At 34.8% G+C, this 27781-nt stretch overlaps 1 protein-coding gene across 3 annotated transcripts; it reads right to left on the bottom strand.

The window, feature by feature from the left end:
* Positions 1 to 98: 98 nt before the first annotated feature.
* Positions 99 to 27247, bottom strand: LOC128994920 (hippocampus abundant transcript 1 protein-like). Of its 3 annotated transcripts, XM_054419754.1 has the most exons (15): positions 27057 to 27247; positions 21315 to 21410; positions 19506 to 19568; positions 17936 to 18063; positions 16599 to 16713; positions 15220 to 15290; positions 14491 to 14638; positions 13533 to 13646; positions 12342 to 12523; positions 10631 to 10728; positions 8699 to 8871; positions 7858 to 7884; positions 5939 to 6065; positions 5382 to 5481; positions 99 to 4123 (listed from the first exon to the last, which is right to left on the bottom strand). In XM_054419754.1, exons 1-14 carry the CDS (start codon positions 27135 to 27137, stop codon positions 5420 to 5422), a joined length of 1485 nt encoding a protein of 494 aa, XP_054275729.1. In that variant the 5' UTR covers positions 27138 to 27247; the 3' UTR covers positions 99 to 4123; positions 5382 to 5419. The 3 variants fall into 3 exon arrangements, with proteins under 3 accessions (XP_054275729.1, XP_054275727.1, XP_054275728.1); XM_054419752.1 differs by lacking the exon at positions 5382 to 5481; XM_054419753.1 differs by lacking the exons at positions 5382 to 5481; positions 7858 to 7884.
* Positions 27248 to 27781: the final 534 nt, after the last annotated feature.

Raw genomic sequence — 27781 nt, 5'->3', positions numbered from 1 at the left:
ATGCTTGTTGTTACTCTAGCCTAGATGGCCATCATACTGGCCTTTGGAGCCCCAATGGTTAAATGTGGGTAGAGGAGATGTTTAGATAAAACCAATCATTATTTAAAATAAATTTATTAAACTCTATCAGTAATATTCGTGATCACAAGTGCTAACAGCTAATTAGTCAGCTGTAGAGAAGAAACGTGGCTCCAAGCCAAGTGAACAAGAAGTAATGGTATTTCGATTTTCAAACAAACTACAGTACACAACAATCCCATAAATCTGACGGTTCATTTTGTAACATTACTCTGTATTGTTTTCAATATGATTTTACAATAAATCTTTCATTGTTAACACACGTAAAACTATTCTAAAGACACTTCAACAGTTGTGTTTATTTATGTCAAGATATAGTATTGTTGAACATTAAGAACCTTGATCACAGGAAACAATGTTAGGTCATTGTTGTGACAAAGAAGTAAGCCTATTAGGTAGAAAACATAATAAAATGTCTGTTAAAATAATCAGTCTTAAGCTGAAAATCACAATTATGTGTTTAAGATTTTACCAGATTTTAACACCATAATGTTTGGTTGATGATAAAAATTAGGTATACTACAAAATTATGTATTCATTTCATTGATTTCTGTAGATTCGTAGTGATACCAAAAAGGATCTTCAACTTAATTATCAGCTAAACTTAACCGTGTTAATATTTGAATGCCATTAAAAATGCTAGCTAGTGCTGAGGTATAGAGATAGTAAAGCCCAGAATATGATACCAATACTGAATAAGACAGTTATCAATAAGGGCATGATAGATATCTCAGTGATGTATAAACTTTTTAATTCGCTGAATCTTGAGATACTTTGAACCAAATTAACACCAAAGGGGTTTTTTGCATCCATCATAATCTAAAACAATTTTATGTACTGATTTAATTTTCTCCATATTCTGAAATTCATAAAAACAGATTACTAATGTAATTTTATTCATTTGCTGATGTATTATCTTCTTAGGCAAATTTAATAGGTACCGGTACTGTATGTAATAGAACTCATTAGTAATTATATATGGGTCACACTCTGATATTGAGCAAGATTTTATTGACAGAGTTATTGTTCTTACTCAATTTTGTGATTCTGGAGGCAATATAATTTTGATTACTAACATCCAACCATAACTTATTTTAGAAATGTGATAAGACTTGTTTATACTCTAAATGGCTGTATCAGCTAAAGGAGCACTTTGTTTTTATTTATATATAACAAAGATTTTAAGTGAAAGACACAAACAACTAATTTGGTAGGTCAAAACTAAGGAAAGCTACCTAGTTAATATTTCATAATTTACTAAAACAGGTATTTGATTTTGAAGAAGTTAATATACAAAAATCCCTCACATACATCATATAGTATAAATACTCTATACTGTAGAATGCAATATCTCAATGACCTCAATAAATTACACGGATTACGACTAATGTGTTAGAATTTAATGGATACCTGGTGTATCATCAACTATATACCAAACTGTTTCTGAATCCTAGTATCATTAGTTACCACAGTGTGCATTCCTAGTTCAAAAAATATCAATATGACAGTAGAGTCTCAATTATTCAACCTAAATTGGCCGCTGCAAAGTCCGGAAGGCTCAAATAATAATAAAAAACCAATATATCACCATGTTAAATACCATCAAATAAATTAATAGTTTCTCCACCATCAAACCTGTATAGGCTTAAAGATAATCTTCCATTGAAAAACCAATTTTTTTAATTTTTTTTAAGCCACCACAATAAGCAAAGAAAATAAGGAAACCGTCAAAATAACAACAACACTTTTCTAACAGTAAAAATATGACAAAACAATACACACAATAATAGTTGAGACTCTAATGTATATTGTTTAAGCTACTTATAATGGATCTTTAGAATGGAATTATGGAATTTCAAAACGTATAAGGCCAGACTCAGACTGCAGCTAATAAAATTTGAAAGGGAATATTGACTCCTGTCATCTATTTACTCAAATAAATTAAGTAACATTAAAGTGTAAGGGTAGTTCCACATTTCAAACATAAATACTATAACATTGTATATACATAATATTACAATTTAATTTACATATTTTACAATTATTGATTTCACATAAGGAAATGTAGTTAACTCCATAATACAGAAACTGTTAAGCTTACAAATATAAAAATTCTAGTTAAAAGAATTACAATTTTGTAAACACGCATTAGGCCTTACAATGACAGTTCAGACTTAATATTGTCGTTACAGAATATGTGCATTCATTGAAACCCAAGATTTAACAAACAAAAACACTATTTTACACCAAAGGAATGAATGGATACCTACTGCAAGTAGACTTATCACACAATTGTAAAAACTGAAGTCTTTTTGTGTGTGTTTCAAGAAAGTCTGATTTCTTTTAAATAGTTTGTTGTTGAATATACGTTTTTTTTTACTGTAGGATGAATTTTACACCTCCAATTATTGGTTATTTGTTTTGACCAGACAACAAGAAATAGTTTGAAAATAATCTGTTTTTTTCAGGTAAAAACCAATTAAAAATTGATGAGAAATAAATAGTCCACACCAAAAATACACACAACAAATCATATAGAAACATACTTAGTAATTCTTTTCAGCTGATCCATAAGGATGACAAATTAATTGTTAATCACTCATCAATTGGATTACAATTACTCGTCGCTTCATTAAGATGATTTTTTTTGTAGGCCTACACATTTTAAGGTGAATATGAATGATGGACGAGTGTAGAATGGAGTGGGTATCTCATTTGGTAGCGTTGTTACTGATCCATAGCAAGGATCATTAAAGCCTAATAATGAAGGACAGCTGGGCCCAGTTTCAAACCACCAAAAAGATACCGATTTTTCCCTAGATCGAACTTGGTTCAAACCAATAATCTGTGCTTGGGATACACAATAATATCAAAAGCTAAAATGCTATTATATTACAGTAATCTGAATTAAACCTTTATAGAATGAAGTATAAAGTTACCGATTGGTGATTTCAAAGACAAAAGGAAGTAAAATTTAGTTTTTAACAATTTTGTACTAATGTGCTATATAAAATTGTTGTACTGATACTTAGATTTTTCACTAACGTTTAGGAATTCTCCCTAGCTCAAGCTAAGTTGAGATTATCATATCTGGAAAATAATTTCTACTACGATATTACATAGGAAGGATTGAAAATCATGTATTTGGTGCTACTTAATGATGAATAAAAAATTTAAAATATGTGATTGCAGAAATTACTTTTTCTAGACAATACAACATATCTTCTAATTTATGAGGTAAAAGCGTACAAAATGACTATACAGTAGATGTTTTGGAATGTCCACAAATAACAAGTTAACAAACTATACTCTACAACATAACAATCTTATAGTACAATCATTCACAGGACAACTGATATTGATTTTCAAATCAAAATACTCAACTAAATACTTTACTGGATCTCATTAAAACAAAGAAATATTTACCCAACAGTAAACAGCAAATATACTGCAAGGAAAAATATGCAAACTAAACCTAAAGCCTGTATAAACTTTTCAATATTGTTACAATTTGACCAAGTCAAGGTATAAAAAAGATGTATATAAATGTAAATTAGATACATTATAATAAAACAGTACAGTACTGTTGATGATCATAGTAAAACAAACCTAAATGGAAACATGAGAGATCAAGTTGCCAAGTGACTAAATGTAAATACATCCCAAAACTGACAACTTCAACAATAACAATAATGAAAAAAACAACGGAGAAATGCTCATTTACACACCACACAGACAAACTTGCAGCTAAGTTCAAGACTCGTTTATTCCTTAGCCTACTTTGTACACTGTTAAGTCCACACAACCTTAGCTGAGGAAATCTATCTACAACTAAATTAACGCTTTGGTATCGCAGCAATAGCAGCAGTGGTGGGATGATCAGCCGCATATCTTACAATTAATACTAACGTAACGTATGTAACACTAGATCACATGGTAACAGAAGGAGGTTAGAGCAGGCTGTTGTCTACTAAAGGTGACATCTGACTCATACCATCGTGCTTCTTGCTCCTCTCCATCTCATAATGCACCTCCATGGACAGACCTAAACAATTTATGGCTAAGTTGTTAGTTGTAAAAAGTCAAGTAAAATTAAAAACAAAAGTGGCTCAATAAAGTTTTGCTTGACGGTAAATCAATAAAACTAAGGTTACAAAATATATTTAAAAAAAACACTATACAATGCCAATGTAGGTACAGTAGAACTCTAATCATCCGAATCAATTAGGATCGTACAACACAACATTAGGATGGTAAAAATTTCAGACAGTTACGTTTTTACCGAAATTAAGAGTATTTAGTAGAAAAAACTTCTTATGCACCAATTAGAAAAATTCAAGCTTCATCCGAGATTTTACTATTGAGATAATTGCAGTAGGCGTCTACAAAGACTTCTCTACAAAAAAATTCACACTCGCAAAGGACTAGGATTACGTTTTCGTGACTGCAGGAGATGATGATTTTACTTGACCGCCACAGAGATAATGATGTCTGGAAAAAGATGATGATGTCAACACGACCACGGGAGATATTAAAGATTTTGCCGCAATCAAGGAGGACAATGAGGATGTTTTCTTGACTGCGGGTGGGAAGACGATGATGATGTTTTCTTGACTGCGGGTGGGAAGACGATGATGATGACTACTTGACGGTGGGAGATGTTTAGGATTTTCCCCACAGTCAAGGAAGACAATGAATATGTTTCTGTGACCATGGAGCACAGCGATGATTTATACACGAGTGCAGGGGATTTTCAGGATTTTTTACAATCATGGAAGACAAATGATGTTTAAGACTGCAGGAGACAACAACGATGACTACAGGACTACAGAAGATGAACAGGATTTGGCCGTGATCATGGCTTCTGCGGTAGTAACAATTCTTTGAACGTTATTTTTTGTTTTGGGTATTTTAAATTCTTTATGTTAATAATCGGTGATTTGGATAGTTGGAGTTTGGATAACTAGTAATCCTACTGTACTAAATAAAAATAATTTTGTAATCAATTTTTTGTCCAATCACATCATTACAAAATAGTGTGTCAACTAAATATCGGAAATTCAGAAGTGACATATTCCGATGGAAGTATTCTTTCCAATGTCCCTTTTATGCCTAGTTGAAATATTTTAGAATTCTTTGAATGAAAGCTAAGTTATGATATCAATTTTTGAGCGTTGGATAAAATTAATCAAGCTTACTGGCCAAAAACAACAAACAAAATTAACAAAAATAAAGTTGTTAAATAATAAATCGAAAACCAGTTTTAATTTTCACACCAAATAAAAATAAAATAAAATAATCACCTGCAACTTAGTACAGTACCCCCTGAAATCTGCCTGGGTTAGTCTGAAACCTCCACCAAGAGTCTGGCATTTTCTGGTGGCCGACTTAGAAGAGAATAGTCTAGAGGAGATATGTAAAGATTAGAGAAACAGCAAAATAAAATAAAATAGGAATGGGCCAATTTCAAAAGTAAACCTTTGATCCCTAATCGTAAGTCATAAAAGTCATAAAATCTATTAAATTCGACTCTACTTTTGTTTTTTAACAGATTTTCCTATTATTTGCTGAAATTTTTTACTCATCGCAAAACAATAAGACTCCCAGTTTTTAGTTAGTTTTTATTATTACTTTTTTTAAGTTTTGGTTTTAATGATGAATTTTCCATTAAAAAAACAACAGAAAATAGGATTTAAAAAGCCTTGAATAATTTTGATTGAAGTCAAATACGTTAGCCTACGTTCCTTTTAACCTTAGACAAATTGGTACATCCCCTAATGCTGTAAAAATTAAGGTTTAAAAGTAATTTCAATTTTGTGATTTTACCAATAACATATTAGCTTGAACAAGATGCACTTACCAGACTGTCTCCTGGAGGTGGTTCGTAAGCTTGTCCCCACTCCTGCACCTTCTGGTATGAAGGCAGCGACTAGAAGAGCACAGATGACCAGTAGTGCGCCAAACACAAACGGCGGCCCTGGTACCAGCTGTGGACACCACCAGGAATAATGAAGTCTACTTCATACTCAGTGGGTTGTACCATTGACTATTTTGTTAGAAATATACATTCCATTCCCATCTTAAAGTTGTATAGCCGGTTTAAGATTAAATTGAATGTTTTTTGATTGAGCCACCGACAGAGTAAGCTGCTGTAAATTACATATTGATTTCTGTTGAATAAGCTAATTTTTTTACTAAGCCAAACCATAGACTAAGCAACACAAGTAGACTCCTCATCCCATTGTACATTTTGAAGCTTGTTTTTTGTGTCTAGTTCAAGTACGTCCACACAGATCGCTTGTGTAGACAACATTTTGTTTCTATTATTTTAGGGTTATTTTCACGATTTGTGCTTTACTATTTGGTTATATAACTAGGAGACCAGTTATTGTTTATGATTATATCGTTTTATTGGGTTAAACGAGGTTTTAAATGACTGCAATAACAAGAAACAAATTGTAAACAAAACATAACCTCTATAGTTGGACGTACAGAACTAACAATAAAATTGGCTTCAGCTGTTCCATTAGGATGAGTAATCTACTAAGGAAGTATGTTTTATCTATGGCCAAACTGAAAAAATTGCTTATAGCAACATCATTGTAAATGTTAGCCTCCGGATTGGCAAATTATATTAATAAAGGTTTAAATACCTGCTATTAGGCACTCCATTCATATTGAAAATCAGCGCGGTACAACATTAATAGCAATATGACATTTTCCAGAGACAGATATAAATTAACACCTTGGAAGAGTTTAAGATATACAAGGCAGTAAGACTACCGAAATGTGTTACACGACCAACTCTTTTTCTCGTCTAATTTTATGTATGTCTGCCATCAGGATACTGGAGGGGGGAAGTGTGACTGACAAGACAGGATCCAATCTGAAGTCATAAGATATTGGTCTTACACCTACTGCACTGACCCCCCACAGTCTGGACTCTAACCAAGTAACTCCACCAAGTAAGAGTCACCTGTTGTCATAACTGATCAGTTAACATAAATGTTTTGTATCTGTGTTTGTGTCATGTGTAAATATTTAATAATTTTTAAGTGTAAAAATATGAAACTTTTCATGTTAAGAAAGAAAAAAGTTCTTGTGCCCTCCTGGTGATGCCACATTGAAGTTGAAATTAGTACTGTTTATGAATATGTAGAATATGATTGTATTGCCTAATAGCAGGTATTTAAACCTTTTTTTAATGCTTATAGCAAATTATAGCATCTTTTAAGTTACAATTCTTACAGTAACAAAATCACTATTATGAGCGCATAGTCTACTGTCAGCATACTCTATGAGTGGCTCATTCAAATAAGGTATTAACAAGTAGAAAACTGACCGCAGCTTGTACATATAAAAAACCAGATGGGATGAAAACTTTCTTATCCAAAAGTCACGGTCGCAACATCCTTGGTTAATCAGGAGAGTACTGTAATGTCAAACACTGAAAAAATTATCAGAACACTTTTTTAACTGTAATGCTGATAAATAAAAATTTATGTTAGAGATAAGTTTCTTCACTTACAAAATGATGATAGGCCTACTTAATAAAAAAGTTAGTTAAAAAATCAAAAGTACCACCTAATTAAAGTGTACTCAGTGTAAGAAAAAAACACAGGTAGAAATATTAAGGGTAGCATGAAATTACGAAGTTTTTTCCCTTAAAAGTATTTAAAATAGAATAAGGTTCAATACGAAAGCTGTAAAAGCATCATTCTATATTTGCCTGTTGAAAGCTAAAATTGTACTTGTGCACAGGCTTTTAATGGGGCTTACCTGTTTGGCAATTTCTCCTTTAGGCCACTGATTGCATGCACAAGTAATATCACAGTGAAGGTATTCAAAGTTAAATCGTATCCAAGAGAGACTTGGATGCTACAGTGATAAAGTCAAGGATTGGACAAATTGTACAATCAAAAAGTTGTCATGTAAAAATAGTTTTATGAATACAGAGCAAAACTAATGGCTTTTACGGAGAGTTTACACTGTAAACTCTTAATTCTCCATAAAAATACATGCTAGATCATCTTTAAAAAAATACAAAACAATTTTGTTATTATAATGGATGGAAATATGTATTTCAACAATAATTGAAACAGAGATTATTTATAAAAAAAATACTTGTTGATGGCTTGAATGGTCTTTTTATTGTTGGTCTAGGGATGCAGATACACAACTCCTTGGCATATGTATGACAAATACTTAAAACATTACTTGTGAAAGGTCAAACCCTTAAGAAAGCCTGCCCTTAAACTTACATCTTCCTTGAGTTGTTATTTAAAAAATGTATTTTTATTTGATATTAAAAATAAAACATAAAAATGTTGTTAGGATAGCAGGATTATCTAAATGGGAAATAGTCCAATTTGGCTTCTAAAGCCCTTCCTGATCAAAAAGGTTGAACAATGAAAATGCTGTAAATGAAAGTGAAATATTTTAGTTTTACAGTGTAACTTTTTTGTGTTTACTCTTTCCCATTCTGGTAATCTTGTAACTAAAAGTTTAATAGTAACAACAATTGTTTGCATAACACTGATATCATTTAACAGCGACCTATTAAACAATATTTTCAAAAGTAGTCAAGAAAGGTGAAACAGAAGAGACAGGTGGGTCTCACCTGAGGCATGGCGTCCGGATGTCCGAAGGTGTTGTTATCCCCTCGGTCATCCCTACTCTGTCTCGGGTCCTCGTTGAGGTCCACGTGGAACAGGTAGAAGATAACACCAAACATGGCAGGGCCCAGACCATTACACAGACCTCTCATACCTGTCACCATGCCTTGCACCAGCCCTGTACACAACACAGGGTAAAATTTGATTCTATCGCTTGACTGCTTGTCATTAAAGAAATAACTGTAGTATCAAGTTGTGAATCTTTGTATGGATTGTTCACTGTACTGGATACTTATATAATGCCATACAAAATTTTTTTTTATTACCGGTAATCAAACGAGTTGTGGTACGACAGTGAGTGGGCAAACAACAGGCGAAACATCTTGCGCAGACGACTATATGGAGTTCGCCTACACTCTGTTGTACACATTCACTTTTGTTTGTTTATTGGATTGACTATTATACATTCCTTTAACTGTTTTTTCTTTGGTGATTTTTCTGCTTTGACTGGTTTTGTGTAGCCTACTATTCTTGTACAGTAGACTCCTTCTAGTTGGACTTTGGTTGGATCGGCTGCCGGATGATCTCAGGGGGATGAGAAAATTACCTTCGACAGGATTCAACTTGAATGTTTAGTTTCCGGCTGTAGAAGTAAACAATTCATGTCAGTTTAGTTGATAAGTGCTTCTTTACCTGATTGTTGCACTTTACCTACCGTTTATGGTAAACGGTCAAGTTATATAATGTTTTTTGATCTTGTATGTGTATTCTTTTTTCACTGCACAGTATTAAATTGTTTTGGGGGTGAACATTGTGAGTTCTGTATGCAGGGTTACTGTTAGAAAAAAGTCTCCTAAAATGAGTGAAAAACATAAAAACATGAAAAACATTTGTTTGTAACAATAGAACAAAGACTCGACATTCTAGAGTGTACACTCGATAGAGGATTTGGTTGTGTTGCTAGCCTAGTGGTTAGCGTCTCGGACTTCGGTGCGGGAGGGACGGGTTCAATCCCCGGCACATCCACCAAACATTTATCTCGTAACTCTCACAAAAATGCCACTGGCGTTGAAAAAAAAAGAGGAAATCAGTAGCGTACAGTGTTGCAAAAACATATCTTTAAGTGGAAACACTGGAAACAACAAGACAATTCAAGAAAGAGGTGTCAAATTCTTAATTTTGGTAGGGAAGTAATGTTGCAAAAGATTACCAAAATGTTATTTGTTGATTTTTAAGCGTTAATAATTAATTTAATAGAGTTATTTTAACATTTGATAATACATCCCATTGGTCCAGCCATTTTGTAGTCCAACCAGTGATCTAGGACTGAGATGGCCAAACTAGAGGGAGCTCCTACTGTAATGCTTTAGGTAATGTCTAGTATGAGGACAGGGTCAGATCTCAGATTCCAAAAACATCTTGAAAACTAGTATTTTACTAGTTGTGATGGAAAATGTCTGCAACAATCCCTCAAATGTCAAGTCTAAATAAAATATGCACATCAATTTCCGAATCCTGCCATTGAAATCTCTAATCCAAATTTAATGAGATTGAATAAAGTTGAGATTTACCTGAGGTAAGTAAACCACTAATTTGAGCAAATTAAAATAAAATATACAGCTTAGTCCTTAAATCTACATTTTATGTGGTGTTTTAAAGGGTATGACTATTAAACCAGTACTCTGTTCCTATAGAGATGCGATTCCTAGAATGTTAAGTGGGGACTGGTTCTAGACTGGTTTACTCTAGTTACTGTTGGAGTGAGACTCAGACAGTGAATCACATATTGAACAACTGCCTTATTCTATTAGCTTTTCCAACTTAGATGAAGTAGCATTGGCTTTGATAATAGTGCTAGATCGTGCCAGATACATTTGTGATGTTGTCAAATGTGGCAGGTTGATGGTTTCGCAAGTTAATTGTTATAATATACCAACCCTGTTTGTCAGCATCAGAATGCATGGACACGAATGCACTGATGGCTGGATACGTGATGCTGGAAATTGACGCTAGCAGTCCTGCGGCCCACATCATCCTGCAGCAAACATAACATTTACATTACTTCTTTTCAGAATTAGAAAACAATGCATATAACTGCTATTAACTTCCAAACAACCGAGTACCAGTATGAATGTCATTACCTTAGGAATCAAAATATACAACTTTGATACAGCAGACTCTCAAAAATAAAAACAAGTAAACTGTTGTAGTTTGCTTGTTTATAGATATATTTGGATCAAACTTGGCAAATCTATTTATTTTATACTAAGCTATTAACATTTTATTAAAAAACACACTTTATTACCCTCCTTGTAGGCAGCAACCTAGGTACTCGTTAAACCTAATGTTATTTGAATAGGTTTAATTGAAAATCAAATCAGGCAAATTGAAATTCGCTTAGTCTGCAGGTTTGCTGCGGTGGGGGTATTAATATATTACTAATTACAATTTTAAAAAGTAATATAATGTATTTTGTTGTGAAAAACTGACGTGTCATATGTTTACTGGTTATGATCACAATTATGTAAATTCTATGTGACAAATAAACATTTCATTTAATTTCATTTATTTTTTTGCATCATTATTAATTGTTTTCAACAATTTTTCACATTATCTGGTAGCAATATAGCAAACTGGTCACCGTTAACAGTAATACAACAAGTAAATTGTATTCTGAACTTCAAAAGGCATCTTAAATATTATAACTGAAACAACATACAATTAAGTTTCATAACGATATTTACTAAACACAAAGAAATTACCACTAAATGTCCTAATTAATCTAGTATTCATGTGTATGTTGGTGTCAGGAGTTTAATTTATTTGATGTTGGTTGTTTCCGGATTCAATTTTTTAGTCTTGATTTCGGTTTCTTTCGAGATTCAAAATTTCTGGTTTTGTTTTGAACATCACTAATGTACACTAGACCGTTCTGCAACTTTGCGCATATTAATTTGAGAGTAAATGGCCACTACCTCACGAGTCATAAAACACTAAATAGTAAAAACTGGTACAGGATTGATTTTGGACTTGGAAGCCATTCGTAATTAGTCTATTAGAGTCTCGGTTATCCAACCTTCCTGCGCAGTGCAACACTCAACAGGGATCGGAGGACCACGCAAAGATCTCCTTCCATCACAGCTCCATTGTCAACATATTCCATGGTCACAGCACTATCTTCAACATGCCTTGTGGTCACGGCACCATCTTAAGAACATTTTCTGCGATCTCCACACATTTGCCAACATGTGCAACACTAGCGCGGTCATCAATTCATCCCACGGTCACAGCCCGAACATTAAACTTATCATTTTCCATTTTATCTGATCTTTTCGGAGCTCCAACCTAGCCGCGGCCAAATGAGGTCAGATAATCAAGATTCTACTGTGATTAACAATAAAAACTAACTAAATGGTCAACATTTAGAGAGCATCAGGCCCAGAGTTAGAATCAATTGTCGTAAAAAATGACAATGGCGTAGAAAACACACAACAAAAATGTGTGGTTTGCTCAATGCAGAGAAAATAAATTAATTTTTAACAAAAAATATCACACATGGTACACAAATTTTAGCTCTCTCTTATATACTTATATGCTCTAAATGATAGACATACATGATAACATTATGCATATGATAAACTGACTTACCATGTTTGTGAGCCAAAGCCGTACCACATGAGTTGTAGCATTTCAAACAGTAGTCCCACCATGATGGTGTGTTTGCTGCCCAGTGAGCGCATCAGTATACCCAGCACTATCTGGGCACATACTGAGAGAATGCCTACCACGGCAATGAACACTGCCACCATCACAACACTGAACCCCATCACCTGTCCCAACAAGGATGATTTGAATCTGGATTGGGATACAGTAAACTCTCGCTCATCCGGATCGGCCTTGTCCGGACTCCCGCTAGTCCGGATCGGCAATCTTGATTTTTTTAGCGGCATAGTACAGTAGAAGTCCGATTATCCGAGCTAAACAGGACCGAGACTACCTCGGATAATCATTAACTCGGATAATACAGCGGTAAATATTATTACCGGTGGAACTGCATTTGCCCGGCTATCAATACTGTGGACCTGGAACAAAATTGAAAAAAAACTGCTATATACAGTACTGTATTTGCTCGACTCTCGATAGTCCGGATTTTTCGTAATCCAGACCGGACGTCCGCCCCATTAGTCCGGATGAGCGAGAGTTTATTGTATTTTGAAAGATTATGTGTACCAGAGAAAAATTATGAAAACTATCTACAGTAACCAACTGTATAGTATCTAACTGTCCAAACTCCAACTATGTGAATCCCCTTTTACCCAAATCTCTTCAAAAAGAATATTAAATACCTAAAAGTACAGCATCAGGATACTTTTTTATCTGCGAAATATTAGCAGACACGTTCTACGAACTAGAAGTATTAGGACAGTAAAAGCTTTGCTTGAACTCCATTTTTATCTTGGTGTTTAGTAACTCGAGCTTATACTAGACTTTTCTTAGTGTATTTCATGTACTACCCATGAGGTATTTTCTATAAAATGTCCAAATTTAGGAGTATTTCACATGATTCAAAATCGGATGGTTGGATTTAGATAATCGGAGTTCTACTGTAATGTTGAATTATATCCTGATTTACTGGAAGAATGAATAGAGAGATTCCTGAACAAAGTTTTTGGAAGAGAATTTAAACTATGATTTTAAGTTTAACTAGCTTTTTCCTACTACACATTCTATAGCACTGAGATTCAGGCAGGTAACTTAGTTCAAATTGTATATTTTATTTTATACTGTTATACTTAGTTAAGCTAACCTAAACAACACCTTAGTATTAGTCCGACTTACCAGTTTGAGATATACGAAGATGCAAGAATACTGACCAGCTTCAGGTAAGTAAGACAGGAACACAGTAACACACAACATGAGGATTGTGTGATCCTTGCCAACCTTTCTGAGGGACTGTAACACACCACGAGTACATCAATAAGGAATCTAACAAAATCAAATGAAATTCCCTTCATTCATGATAAATAAGGATTGTTTACTCCTGATATTTTGCAAGAATAATTGTGTCAAAACCTGTGGAGGAGAGAGGCAATAGTTGATTGAAAAATTACTTTGTAAGGCTGCATGGCCTTCTCTTTAAAATGTAGATAAATAAATATAAAAACCCTCTTTGTACACTTTTACGGTCTACACTGTTGTCGGCAAAGGTGATTATTGTAGTTAATAATTTAATTTTACAAGACAACCAACACAAAACACAGCTTACGATAAAATAACGTTTTGACGAAGAGGGTTTTCATATTTATACCAGGGGTCTGCGGTGCACCGAAAAAGTTGGTACGGTACGGTATTGGTCGAATTACCGCCATTGGTTCAGTACAGCATTATAATTGGTACAAATTCAGTTTGTACAGCCTATAGTAAATTTACTACTTTCAATTCCCTATTGTAGTCATAATGTAATTTTTCTCAAGTCAGAAATACTAGTAGTCGCATACCGAGCTGAATTTGTAACGAGAACCGAAGTACTACAAAATATTGTACCGTATCGACCTTTTATGTTTTCTGTACTGCAGACCCCTAATTTATAGGCCTACATTTAATTTAAAACGATGGTAGGTGAAAAAGGTTGGAAATCTAAGCACTAAAACCCTCTGGTGCACAACAAGGCTAAACAGGATAAAGTTACAGTACATGATAAAGTATTGTTTTAAAAGTCATGGTTGTTCTATGCTGTTACTATAGTATTTAAACAAAAAAATAAATAATCATGATTTAATTAATTATTGTAACTCACAGCAAACGGGTCTGCCTGCTCCCAGGATATCGGGGCCCCCCAAGAGTGTGGTCTGATTTTCTCCGGAAGACTCTCCGGTACTGCGACTAGAATGAAGAAAACATCGAGAAGAGCAATGGCTGTTGCCAGTGCGACCACCACGTTCTCACTGCAACATGTCACTTGGTGAGAAACTGACTATGGATATTGAAATGGTTATTACATTCTCATCAAAAATATACACTCATGCCACATATGAAAAATAAAAATCAACTAGCTACAGATAACAAGCATCATAGAATAGGCTACATTAGAATTACAAATATCTGAGGTCTGCAGCAGGGTCGGATTAGCGGCATAGTTTCATAGCACGGAATGTAATAAAAAAACCATTGTATATGTTAAAACCCATTAAATGAATAGTTTCTCTGTTGACTGGAGCTTCTCGGTTTGACCAAATTTCTCACACACTTCTAGAGTACAATCATACCGCAAATAAATAGGCCCCAGTTGTGTAGTACTGGATCATTACCATGGAGAGTTGGATAACACAAAATCAGAAAACTATAGATTGAAAGCCTTGTATTTTGGCTACAACCTCTGATGTACTCAGGCTTAAAATTGTGCACTTGTAAATGTGTTCAGACTCAAACATACAAATCTTCTTTATTAAAAAAAAAAATCAGAAAGCTAAGAATTGTAATAGTTTACAGTAAACTTTACTCAGTACACTAAAAAGTATGAACTCACCTATAGGCATCCATGAGATAGGCCCCTAGAGCAGGACTGATTACCATACTGGCTGCAAAGGTGGCAGATACCTGAAAAATGACAAGAAAAGTAAAAAAATACAGTCTTAGGCCTACAGGCTTTAATGTGAGTTATTGCATATTTTAACAGATTTAATGAACTTTTGTGTTTTGAACATGGAATCAATTAGATTGAATGCACCCAGGGCCGGCCTGAGGGGTGTGCGACTTATGCAGCCCCACACTCGAGCCTTTTGGAGGGGCAAAAAATTGACCATTCTTGATAAAAAATTTTTTAATTGAAATTGATTTAAATGTTGGACAGCAATATTTAAAATAGGAATTGACCATAAACTGTTACAGTTCAATTTCAAAGTTAAAACCAAAGATCTACCTCTCCCCTTCCCCACCTTAGTAGCCTGATGCCCATGACTAACGTCCAAGGTCAGTAGAGCGGCCGTCTACGTCTGTGTGGCGGGACGCGGGAAGGGTTGTGGTTGTGACATATTTCTACCTCCCCTTTCACGGGTGTTTTCTTTTTTTAGCCAGTAGCCACTGATATTTTTATTTCACCCATGAGATATGCAATTTATCGGTCTGGCTTACGGTGATTCCAGCTCCAGCATTACCTATTTATTCAGAGAGTACTTGCAATATAAAAATAAAAATAATTTAAAAGTGACTACGAAGCTTAACATCGTAATAGTGGTTTGAGATACAAAAAAGTATATAAACCTATCAAGTCAATCAATATTAAATCGAGAGAAAAAGATTTAATGTTCTAAAAGAGGCTCAAAAGTGAACAAAAAAAAATGTTTTTAGACCTTAAATTTCATAAATATTTCCCTAAAATTTCAAAATTACCCCCCTTTGACCTGCCGGTGGGGGCATGATATGTGAGTCTTGCACACTTGCAGTTCTTTTCATAGGCCGGCCCTGTTGCACCAATTATTACCGGACTGCATTTTAATCTAATTTAAGTTTATTTTTTAAAAGTGTCCCAAACTTTGTTCCGCAGTACATATTTAAGGCTATGCATGTAACTGTGAAGAATTCACTCCAAATTATCCAAATCTATTTGTTCAGATAAAAATTTAAAAAATATCTTATACTACCAAAATCACTTCCTTCAAAGCTATTTCTTCAGCTGTATTTAAAAGTTCACAAAATTAAAAGACAAAATAAAGCTGATTCATTCACAACTTTTTCTAGCAAACATAAAAATTGTATGTATGTTTACAAGTCAATACCTTTATTTAATGAACATCATATATTATTTTGTTTCAACAAAACATATTTTATGATTAAGTTCTTATTCTGTCCAATAGAGGCTGAACTATGATGTAGGCCTAGTTTCATACTTAAACCAATTACACTTACCAGTCCGTAGGCTAAGCTTCGTTCGTGTTCTTCCGTAACATCAGCAACGTACGCAAACACAACAGAAAATGTGACAGCAAAAACACCAGAGATGCTGATCATGGCAAAGAACCACCTGGAAAATGTTGGAAATCAAGATAAGATGATGTTTTTGTTACAAAACAGACAAACTACAGACAACCCATGAGTATACAACTCTGCAATAAAATTCTTTATAAATTTGATTTAGTCAAAAACAAAAAATCCCTCCACGATCGGACAGTTATCTTATCTCACTACCCTACCACCTTATGCTGCAGTAGGAAATAACTGTCCTGGAACAACATTAAAATAAACATAAATGCAAACCAATCAAATAGCCTACAGTTTAAGAAACATTTTAACTAATTGGAACATTGTCAACAGTATGTTTCAAACATAACAAGGGTCGTTTTGACAATAACTTGTGTAAAATTGTGACCAAATCCTCATAAACTTTCACAAACCTATCTAAAGTAATACATATTTTTTAACTAAGGGTAAAAACATAGTGGAGCGGCGAGGCTAGACGGTAGTGGAGAGCGTAGCCAAGCGGGTTTTGACCCCCGATGGTAGCGGCGCTTCACATGCACATAGTGGAGCGGCGAGCTTAGCGTGGCGAGCCATGAGGCTTGACTCTTCAGTCTGCAAAATGTCGTCACCCAGTGATGACGATTATTTGTTATTTGACAGCAGTGCGCTCAAAATGATTACTGTTTTGGGCGGTATAAGAAGTTGCGCGGTTCATCCAGTAAATAGGGAGCGTAAAGAGTTTGGAGAGTACCACCACCTGTTTCCACAATTGAAGCAATATCCGGATCGCTTTTTTCCAATACACTAGGATAGATTACAGCACTTTTGAATATATATTGAACCCGATCTCTCCTCATATATCGGTGAAATATCGGTACAACCAGCGCTGCTCGACTGAACCCTCGAGGTAAAGAAATCGGGGGGTGAATTCACGAGCGGAGAGGCTAGCGTGTTGACGCGGGAACCAGCGCCGCTCCCCGCTCCACTATGCTTTAGCGCGTCCAACTACGTGTATTGTTTTAAACCCGCTCGGCTACGCTCTCCGCTACCGTCTAGCTCGCCGCTCCACTATGTTTTTACCCTAAGAAAAACTTGGGTATCATACTCTATTTAAAATTCACTACATGTAGTAAAGGCTTGGCAAAACAAATCACAGTAGTGGCAGTTAAGGAGTAAATTTAAGTCGTTCAGACTATTTACTCTCTACTGTATGAAATATGTACACGTGCAACTTATTTTAAGGATGATACTAGAATCCTATGCTGTGTACACAAAAGATGGCTTACCAAGTGTTAATAGTCATAAGAGGTATAGGTGCACAGGTGAAGAAGACGGTGATGAGTAGAAAAAACTTGCGACCCCAGACATCTGAGAGGGCTCCAATCAGAGGAGCGCTCAGGAATGATAATAGTCCCTACAAGACATTTACTGTATAAGAATAACAAAGAGACAGACGGCTTGAAAATTGCCAGTGAAAAAAAAAATACTAAACATATTCAGCAGATTTTTATACAAACACACAAGTACTTGATATTAATTGTATCTCTATTCACAGAAGTGGTTTTGTGCGTAGCCAAAATACAGTGTTTTTCTTTTTTGGAGGTTAGTAGCTTCCTTTAACTTGCAGTTTCCCATTCACACATGCATCCACACATTGGGCCTGTGCGTAGATAGTACTCAGTAAAGCAAGGAGTGAGCAGATAAAGTTCAAGAATGAGCTGTACCATGGCATCTTCTAATACAGGGCTGCGGCGAGACAAAAGTGGTAACACCGATGTCCCAACACACCAAAACAGCTGTTATACTAATCTATATATAAAAGGAGAGTGTGTGTGGGTATGTACCTCGTTTTCTCCATGACCACTCACTCATGTTGTAGTAGCATAGACTATTGAAGCTCGTTTTCGTGTCTAATTCATATCCGGTGACACTATTGGCTAGTGTCGACGAAATTTTGGTTTCTATTATTTTAGAGTTAAATTTCATGATTTGTGCTTTACTGTTTAATTATATAACTAGAGTATGAGTTATTGTTTATGATTAGATTGTATAATTTGGTTAAACGAGGTTTAAAATGTGTGAAATAACAAGAAACAAATTGTTAACAAAACACAAAACCTAAAGTGCACTGGACAGAACTAAGGATAAAATTAGCTTCAGTTGTTCCAAAAGGATGAGAAATCTACTAAGAGAATATGTTTTAACTATGGTAGTAGTAGACTGCCACTGAGATGCACTCCAAAGTAAGACGATTTCCACTTTGATCATTAATTTGGGCTCTGCCCCACGGGCTTTCAAAGATCCGAGGTGAGGTTTTTCAAATGTAAAATTGATTGGATTTCATGGTTGGTAACCATGACAACACTCAAAATGTTTGAAGAGTATAGGCAATGTTTATGTTTGCACTTTTCTTATTACCATGGCAATATGTATGACACTGCGACGTTGTCACACACCAACGCTGTGGCCTTGTATTAGAAGAGGCTATGGTTGTAATGATAAATTTTAATGGTTACACGAGGTTGCACAACTTTTTCATTGTTGCTAAGGATTTGTCTGTAATGGTACCAACTGAGCCACAGAATCAACTAAAAAATATATATATGTAATTTAACTCTACAACCTGGTCTAAAGGCAATGGCACAAACTTTAACTTTTTCTTCCACCAGTGCTGAAAGGCTGGACAGAACAAACCCATGTCGGAGACTTACAAAATGTCAGAAGACCTCTTACTTTTCATTAAACCACCGACTAAAAAAATACTTAAAAGTGACACTTAATCTAAATCAGTGTCTACGTTTATATACCATAAACGTCTAAGATATTAAACTCAGGCTTAAATATTAGGCTACTTACTTTGATTCCCATTATGAGTCCGTTCATCAGGAATGTATGGTCAGGAAATGTGTCATTGAGGGTCTGAAAAAAGTCAATTAACAACTTAATATGTTTGAAGGCTCAAAATAAAATTGGCTGTTGTGTATCACAACTCTTGAGATAATTTACAGAGTAAATGTTTAAAAGGGAAGACAACTCAGTATTCATATATGCAAGAATGAATTTGTGTAATAGCCTCTCTTTAAAACTTTCAACTTGAATATTTGTTAAAAGTATCATGATTATGATAAGAAAAGTTGTTAGGTTAAATTTACGATAAAATCTGTGGCGGAACTTTGACATCCGAACTTGAAGTCATCCTTATGCACTAAAAGCTGTTTTAAATTTGTTTTTAAAACTTAAAGGAAACAGGTGCTCTAATGCAATAGTAGTACTAGTGACAATCGGCGCATGTAATTACCATCAAACTAAACAAACAATGACAACTGGCGTCACCGAGCATCTGATTTGCGCAAGAACAGTCTTAACTAAAACCACCTCCAGTTTTACAATCAAGATGGTACCTATTGCTCTTGTATTTTGGTTGTTACTTGTGCACTGGCATTTGGACAGGGAAGTTGAAATCCCATCTATATGGACCAGCCGCAGCCGCAGCCACTAATTTAGTCAAATAGAACATGGTTGAATAAGCTTCTTACGCTGTGCTACTATCAAAATTATTTTCTCTCTTAGGTTATTGTCATTATGACAATTGATGTGAAATTAAAGAAGCTGTATTTTACAATATGTTTCAGTTTAGCTTGGTTATGAGTGGATATATAAAAAAAACATTATTATTATTAGCAATCAATTGGCAAAACCCAAATAACAAATTTAAAAATCCATTTTAATTAATAATTTTACAACCTTCAACCCCTCAAAACATATGTCAGTACATCCACATACTATTAAATTTATATTTTACCAGACCAAAAAGTTGAGAAATTTTAATTTAGTCTAACATGTTTTTGTAACCTTTGCGATCACAGGTCATTTATTTTATAATTTCATGTAGGAAACATAAATTATTGACAAACTGATTTTAAAAAAAATCTCTGGTGGACACAATCCTTTTAAATATTAGTTAGGCCTACTACAACAAAAAAGTGTGTATTGGGCTCAAAAGAACCGTGGACTAGATTAAGCACTAACTAAATAAAGCACCCAATGGATTTTCTACAGTAGGCCTGTGACTAAAGTGTTTAGTGAATAGAGAAGACAAAGGAATGTTTGTCAAGTCTGTTGAAAATGACTTTGTGCAGGTGGTACTCTACACTGATCATATCAACTGTTCAAATTTGACAAATGAAAAGATTAAAAATATAGGCCTTCAGGTCTGCCTGACTTGATGGTGGTTCTAGGTGCAATAAATTTACTTTTTTAATCAGTATTACAAGATGGCCTTATTGTGTTTGACCAAAATTTTTTTTGAAAATGTTTATTGAACGTGTGTATTACAACTTTCCTTTGAAAATTATATACACAGATAAGGTTTGTTCATTACAGTTACCCTATACAGATTTTCAGCAAGGAAAATAGTATTTCAACTGAAAGATAACTAAAAATAATGTAAAACCCATGTAAGTAACTATACATACTTCAGGCCAAAATTCAACTCATCACTATTAAAACCATCAATTTCTATCCCTTGCAATAAAAGCAAAGTTTTTAGCACAGAACAGTGTTGTGGCAAGTGATATCTATACAGTAGTCCCATGTTGTAATAAAAAAATTTGTTTATGTTAATGTTAAAAAATGTTTATGTGGTACTCGGTAGATTTGACTTACGGAAATAATGGGCATTGTCAAGAGGCCCCAGGCGAAGAACTCCAGGAAAATAACCACCAAAGCATGGTACACACTTGGTTCTCCAATCCCAGAGCTCTAGAATTAAAGGAATGTAAAATCAGTATTTATTGACGATACAGGATATACAATCTAAGGACAAACCTATTCATCGCCGGAAGAAATTTACTTATTTCAACCGTTGAAAGTTTTGGTTATATGAGGGTTAAGTTCAGCAAACTCCCATTGCGACACAAATCTAAGCTGATTCTCTAACTTAACCCTATCACATTACTTCCTTGACTACTACTAACTGATCCCCACCACCATGCAGCATTCAGTATCATAGAAGTAGCCGTAAACGATCACAGAGAAAATACAATCATTGCTTGTGAATTAAAATCTCCAACAAGCTCGAGATGCAGCCAAGCAAGCTAGTCCAAATCTGAAAAAAGTTTTGAGTAATTTATTTACCTTTAATTTTATCATGTCATCAACAAATATACAGGGTAACTTAACCTTAGACTAACCAACACAACAGACTTCTCATCCCATTGTAAAATTTGAAGCTGGTTTTTCGTATCTAGTTCATGTTTGTGACACTGATTGTAGTGTCAGCTCTTCCCCTTTTCAGCTCTTCCCCTTGTTTTTATCATTAGCAAATAGCAATAAATAATCTTATGAAACATAATTCTGTACTACTTAGGACAGACACGATAACTTAAGTAATTTTTATCCAATTTTGATGATATTTGGTTTTTCTAATTTTTGACCAGCTCAAAATAGGTTTTACTAATTTTTGACCCTCCAAACATAAAATTTCCCAATTTCTCTCTAGACTTTCTTAAAGAGCTTAAAAAAACTATTAATTCAGTATATCAAAATGTTTTTATACGGTTATTGGTTACGGAGAAAACTCAAAAAATTGTAAATTTAAAATTCCCATGTTATTCTTATGGAGAATAGGCCTATTATAAAATATTGTAGTTTGCTTGTTTATGGATATACTAGCTGTACCCACGGGCTTTGCCCCGTTTTACTTAATAAGTGAGCTCGTTCGCATGGCTCAATTACGTCCTGGTTGAAGTTCGTTCGCTACGCTCACTCACCTATTGGTTGGAGCTCGTTCGCTGCGCTCACTTGCCTTCAGGTTAGCTCGTTCGCTACGCTCACTCACCTTTCGGTTGCAAATTAGCTGTAGTCGTAAATTTAAAAAAATAGTGCTGCACCCTGTTGGTAATCCTTGTAACTTAAATGCTATTGCACATCATAGAAAAGAACCAACTTGTTTAATTGAAACAGCTGTTAATATTCATTAATTCCATTTAAATATGAGTACTCATAAGGTTAACATGGGAAACTCCAGAGCCACTGGGGCGGAGCCCGAGAGTCCGATCAGAATAAAAATAGCTTAGTTTTCCTATTTAATGCCTAAAGAATCAGTGTACCAAATTTCAGCGTCCTAGGTAAATGGGAAGTGGGAGAATTAGTGATGAGTGAGTGAGTGAGTGTGTCAGTGAGGGCTTTGCCTTTTATATATTTAGATTTTGATCAAACTTGGCAAATTTATTGATTTTATTTTAAGCTATAATTATTTTACTAAAAACACACTTTATTGAAAGTTATTTCAGGCAAATTGAAATTCGCTTAGACGGCAGGATTGCTGTGGCGGGTGTATTTGATATATAATGATATTGAATTTTTCAAGCCCATATACCGATATTAACGAATTGAAACATCAGCTGAAAACTATGATAAATAAATATTGTTTAATATCAACAAACAATAATTAACAAAATATATATTATTGAAATGAAATTGTTCTAAAGTAACCTTATCTAACTAAACTTACTGTATAACATTTCAAAATTCCGTTTGATATTCCCCATATGCCTTTTCTGTTATTGAACAGACTTTAGGGTAAAACTGAACTTATACTAGGCCTACTTACCTATGTTATACTGAATTTTTTTTATCTTATCCACCAAAATTAGGCTTGTTCAATATCAAACGATTACAAAATATATATATTGAAATGAAATTCTAAAGTAACCTAACTTAACTAGGCCTAACTAAACTTGCTGTAACATTTCAAAATTCCGTTTTATATTCCCCATATGCCTTTTCTGTTATTAAAAAGAATTTTTGGCAACTTACTGTAACCTACTTTTTCTACCTTATCTCCCTACTTATCTACCTTATCCTTATCTATCTACTTAAAGGTACAATGTTCAGGTCATTGTCTCTAACCTGCCTGTTTTGCAGACGGACCCTCTGGCCTCGATTAAAGACATACAACCAGCACTCACACTAACAACTTTGAAATGAAATGAAATGGAAAATGTCTTTATTTAAGAGGCGAAGTTAGGACTAGCAAGTCCTCTCTACCACTTAACCTCTAAAACATAAATAAACTATCCACTTTATAAATAAAATTAAATAATCTAAGGTACCATATTATAAGGAAATAGGTGAGTACTCATGATATCATATCAATACAACAATTCTAGAAGCCAAGATATTTACGGAGTGTCCTGCGTGGCCCTAAAGGCTCTTATTGATTCTTTAGTTGTACCCCTCACTAGGTTAGTGAACCTATGTCTCAGTAAAGGTTCATTCCAGATTTTTTTTTTAAACGGCTAGAACCCTACCCGTCCATAAGAAGGGTGATGTTTCCACTTTGTCTAATTTTAGGCCTTTCCATTCTACCTGTGTTTTCAAAGATACTCGAAACCATAATGAAGAACCAACTCATGTCGTTTTTTGATGACAATAGCCTGTTTATAGATGCTCAACATGGATTCAGAAAAGGCCGCTCTACCACCACCGCCCTTCTGAGCCTAGTCAACACCAACTCTGAAGCATTTGAGCAAAATGAGTCTGTGCAGCCTCTGCAACTTAAGCAAGGCTTTTGATGTAGTAGCCTACCTAACGATATCCTCGTGCTAAAACTAGGCAAGTATGGCGTTGGCGGTGTTGTTCTCAAGAGCCTCTCAAACTGTCTGAGGGACCGTTTAAGCAAGTTGTGACTCTGCGAGGAGCCCTTTCCAGAATAGGCCATCTCTCACACGGTGTGCCACAAGGATCTGTCTTAGGCCCTCTCCTCTTTACTATAATGATTAACGACCTTCATCTGAATGGGAGAACATTATTATTTGCAGTCGATACAAGGCTGCTGACCAGAGGTGTCAATATTCACCAACTGCCAACAGAGGCTGAAGACCTACTCGAGAGAGCCAAGGATTGGTTTGTTGTAAACCGCTTGAAAATCAATTATGACAAAACCCAGTCCCTGTTACATTAGGAAATTCTACTCTAAATTATGTGTTATTGTGTCCTAAGTTTGTACATATTAACTTTTAAATTAGCCTATGTTTTTTTTTTTATTTAATATAGGTATAATTATTTTTAAGGAATAGTCACCCTTTATATTGTAATACATGTTTTAATTAGACAAGTAATAATTATTGTATATCCACAATGTAACAGATAGGTATGGTTTATAGCAGATTTATAACTCTTTCCGCACACGGGCTTTTAAATTCTGAAATGGTTATTTGAATATGCTGTCATCCTACATAGCTTTAAATAGAAAATAGTATTAGCTTTAAAGCCTGACACTTGTTTAGACTAATTTGACGAGATCTATTGTAAACAATGTAGGCTATTTACTTAATGGTCAATAAATTTTGTATTCTTATTCTTCTTATTCTTATGCATATGCGGAAAATATATTTCTTTATAATTTATATCTGTGTAGGTATTGTATTGTCTAATTCTGGAAATAAACGATTTGACTTTGACCCTGGTCTGTACGCTGAAGCGGAGAGTAGAGGAAGATGGCACTGTAAAGCTTCTGGGATTCACATTAGATACCAGGTTAAGTTGGAGCGAACCCATCGCGTGGATATGTGTCAAGTTATCTCGTGTACTCCATCTTCTAAGAAAACTTACGCCCCGAAATTCCTAAATCATCTCTTCTATCTGTGTACTACGCCTTATTTCACAGTCATGTGACTTATGGGCTGGTACTGTGGGAGCACTCCACTGCAGCTGAGGATGTAGGCCTACTGCTTTTACAAAAAATGGCCTTGAGGATTATCACATCTGCTGAGTATTTGGACCATTGCCGGCCAATCTTCAAGGAACTAGGGGTGCTCACAGTAGGCCTATATAGTAAGTAGGCCTATGTTCTTGATATCCTGATCCTACTATAGAAGAATAACTTAAGGGTTTACAGTAAGAGAGAGGAGGTGCACGAGTAGGGTACTGTACTAGGAAGGCCCAAAATATCGACTTCCCCCGCTGCCGTCTCAGTCGCACCTCGAGTTGCTATCCTTGTTCAGCGATTAAAATCTATAATACTCTACCTAACCAGAGATAGCGGGAGATGGATGCACCCTCCTTCAAGAGGGCACTAAAAGGGATACTTGTAAATAGACCGCTCTACTCCCTTAAAGAACTTGAGGATGAGCCCCTCGCAAGATAGTGTATGTTCGCCATGCCATCCAATTGACGGCCAAGTTTTTTTTATAGTAGCCTAATTTATGGTTTTGTAATTTATTGTACAATATAGTTTTATTATAACTTATTATAAATTATGACATAATCTATCAGACTAGATCTGTCAAAGAGGCAGGATTCAAGTATGCAAGTAAGTACCTAAGTTAAGAAAAATTAGGCTATTTTAAGCAGGCTTTTTACCTTAGGCACTTTTGGGGGAAACGACGATTTTACCCTGAAAATCGCGTTTGAACATCGCCAAAAACGCTTGAAATCAATGATTTTAAAGGTTTGAAAATTGTCTAATGAAGGTAGCCTAAATTAATTCTGTTCATAAAATAAAATTATAAATGCCAAAAATTCTAACAAAATATGGACAGACATGGCATTCAAAGCAAAATATTTTACAAAAAGTTTAAGTACCAATTGGGATTCGAACCAGGAACCTGTTGCATATCAGCCGAACACTCTATCCACTACACCACAAACACCGATGGCTGTAATTCATATGATTGTGGTACTGGTGTTCCGGGCCCCCACAACCAAGTGACGTCACTGCCGGACGCCTGGATTCTATGTCCAGTTACCGGACGTGTATCCTCTGTGAATTATTTTAGCCTACGTAGGCCTGTAAGCTACCAAATTTATAAAAAATCTATGAGGTTGGCTGCCCGATTTAACTTAAAACTGTATGAAAGAAATACAGTATGCTAGCTTAGTCTAGGCCGACTCAGGAAACAATTAATTAGCCTAAGTAGGCTAAGTTAAGTAGAAACACAATAAAAATCGGCTGCACTTTACTTTAGGTCCTACACTCATTCGAATGAAAGAATCGAATAGTAGATATTTTCATTCGGTTGTTTGTGTAGGACCTAAAGTAAAGTGCAGCCTAAAAATCAAGTCTTTATAGAATAAAGCATTGTAAAACTAACAGGTAGGCTTAGGCCTAAAAAACCATGGATAACGAATTTCAAGGTAACTTAATCTGAAATGTATGGAATAAAAGGATAATACTGAAATTTGTTTTCTAGTAACTAACTTAAGCTTCTGCTCGCAATTAAAACATTTTGAATGTTTTGAAACTATTAGATCTAAGCTATTACTTTAAATTAATAAAAGATTGATCATAAAAGAGGTTACAATTCTTTTTATGCATATATTTCGGCATGCTTATTTCAAGGTTGACAGATTAGCAGATTAGGCCTGCTTTACGGTGAAATAGTAAATGAATCAGGAACATACCGTCATAACACTGTCTTTTAAAATTGGTTTCCTGCTTCTTATGATCATCCCGACGACCTTCTTAGGTGTCTTCGAAGGCATATTTAATTGACTTAACAGCTCAATGTCAGTATACAATAAAAAATAAAATAATATCCCATAGTTTAAGAATTTTCAATCGCATTAGCATTTTACACCACTTCGTAGGCAAGTAGCAGACATAGACGCTTTTTGCTTTTTACATTCAGTCAGATTCAGACAGAAGACAGCGATACAGGTGACAATAGAGAATGAAAAAAATAACAATCGATTGGATAAGTCAAAGCCTGTAGAATTTTATTTCATAAACCTGTAAAATCCTTTAAGCTACATACATCACTGAGCTATAATTCTAACTGGAGGTAGCACTGAATGTCAAAGATGCGTGTCGCCAGCCGCCATGTTTGCGTGAGTCTGGTGTCATAAGAAGCCATATTATTGCTATAACTATTATTATACTTGGCTTAAAATACCTACTTTGTATGGTCGCCATTTCAAAGAAAATTGTTAAAGTATTAAAAGTATTCAAGTATGACAAAAATACTCACTGCTATACCAACCTAGTTATAAGAAGCCATGTCATTGCTATGATAAGAAAACTTACTTCTATACCAACCTAACAAAATCAGCGACACGCTTTTGGCAGACTTCTGCCATGGCAGTGCTACCTCCAGTTATAATTTTAGCTCAGTGACATACACGTATAT

This window comes from Macrosteles quadrilineatus, unplaced genomic scaffold, assembly GCF_028750875.1.
Source record: "Macrosteles quadrilineatus isolate MER2022 unplaced genomic scaffold, UCM_ALF_1.0 Scaffold_5__1_contigs__length_97177068, whole genome shotgun sequence".
Taxonomy (NCBI): Eukaryota; Metazoa; Arthropoda; class Insecta; order Hemiptera; family Cicadellidae; genus Macrosteles; species Macrosteles quadrilineatus.
Note: the sequence above shows the minus strand (reverse complement) of the source record. Positions and strands in the feature narration are given on the sequence as shown.

Bases quoted from the DNA above. Each gene is read 5' to 3' on its own strand.
- LOC128994920 (XM_054419752.1), bottom strand. From the start codon at position 27,137: ATGCCTTCGAAGACACCTAAGAAGGTCGTCGGGATGATCATAAGAAGC. The intron at 15,291-16,598 runs GTAAGTGTAATT...GTCATTTTTCAG, and splicing joins GAAGCTTAGCCTACGGACTG to GTATCTGCCACCTTTGCAGC. The intron at 12,524-13,532 runs GTAAGTCGGACT...TTGTTGGGACAG, and splicing joins TCTTCGTATATCTCAAACTG to GTGATGGGGTTCAGTGTTGT.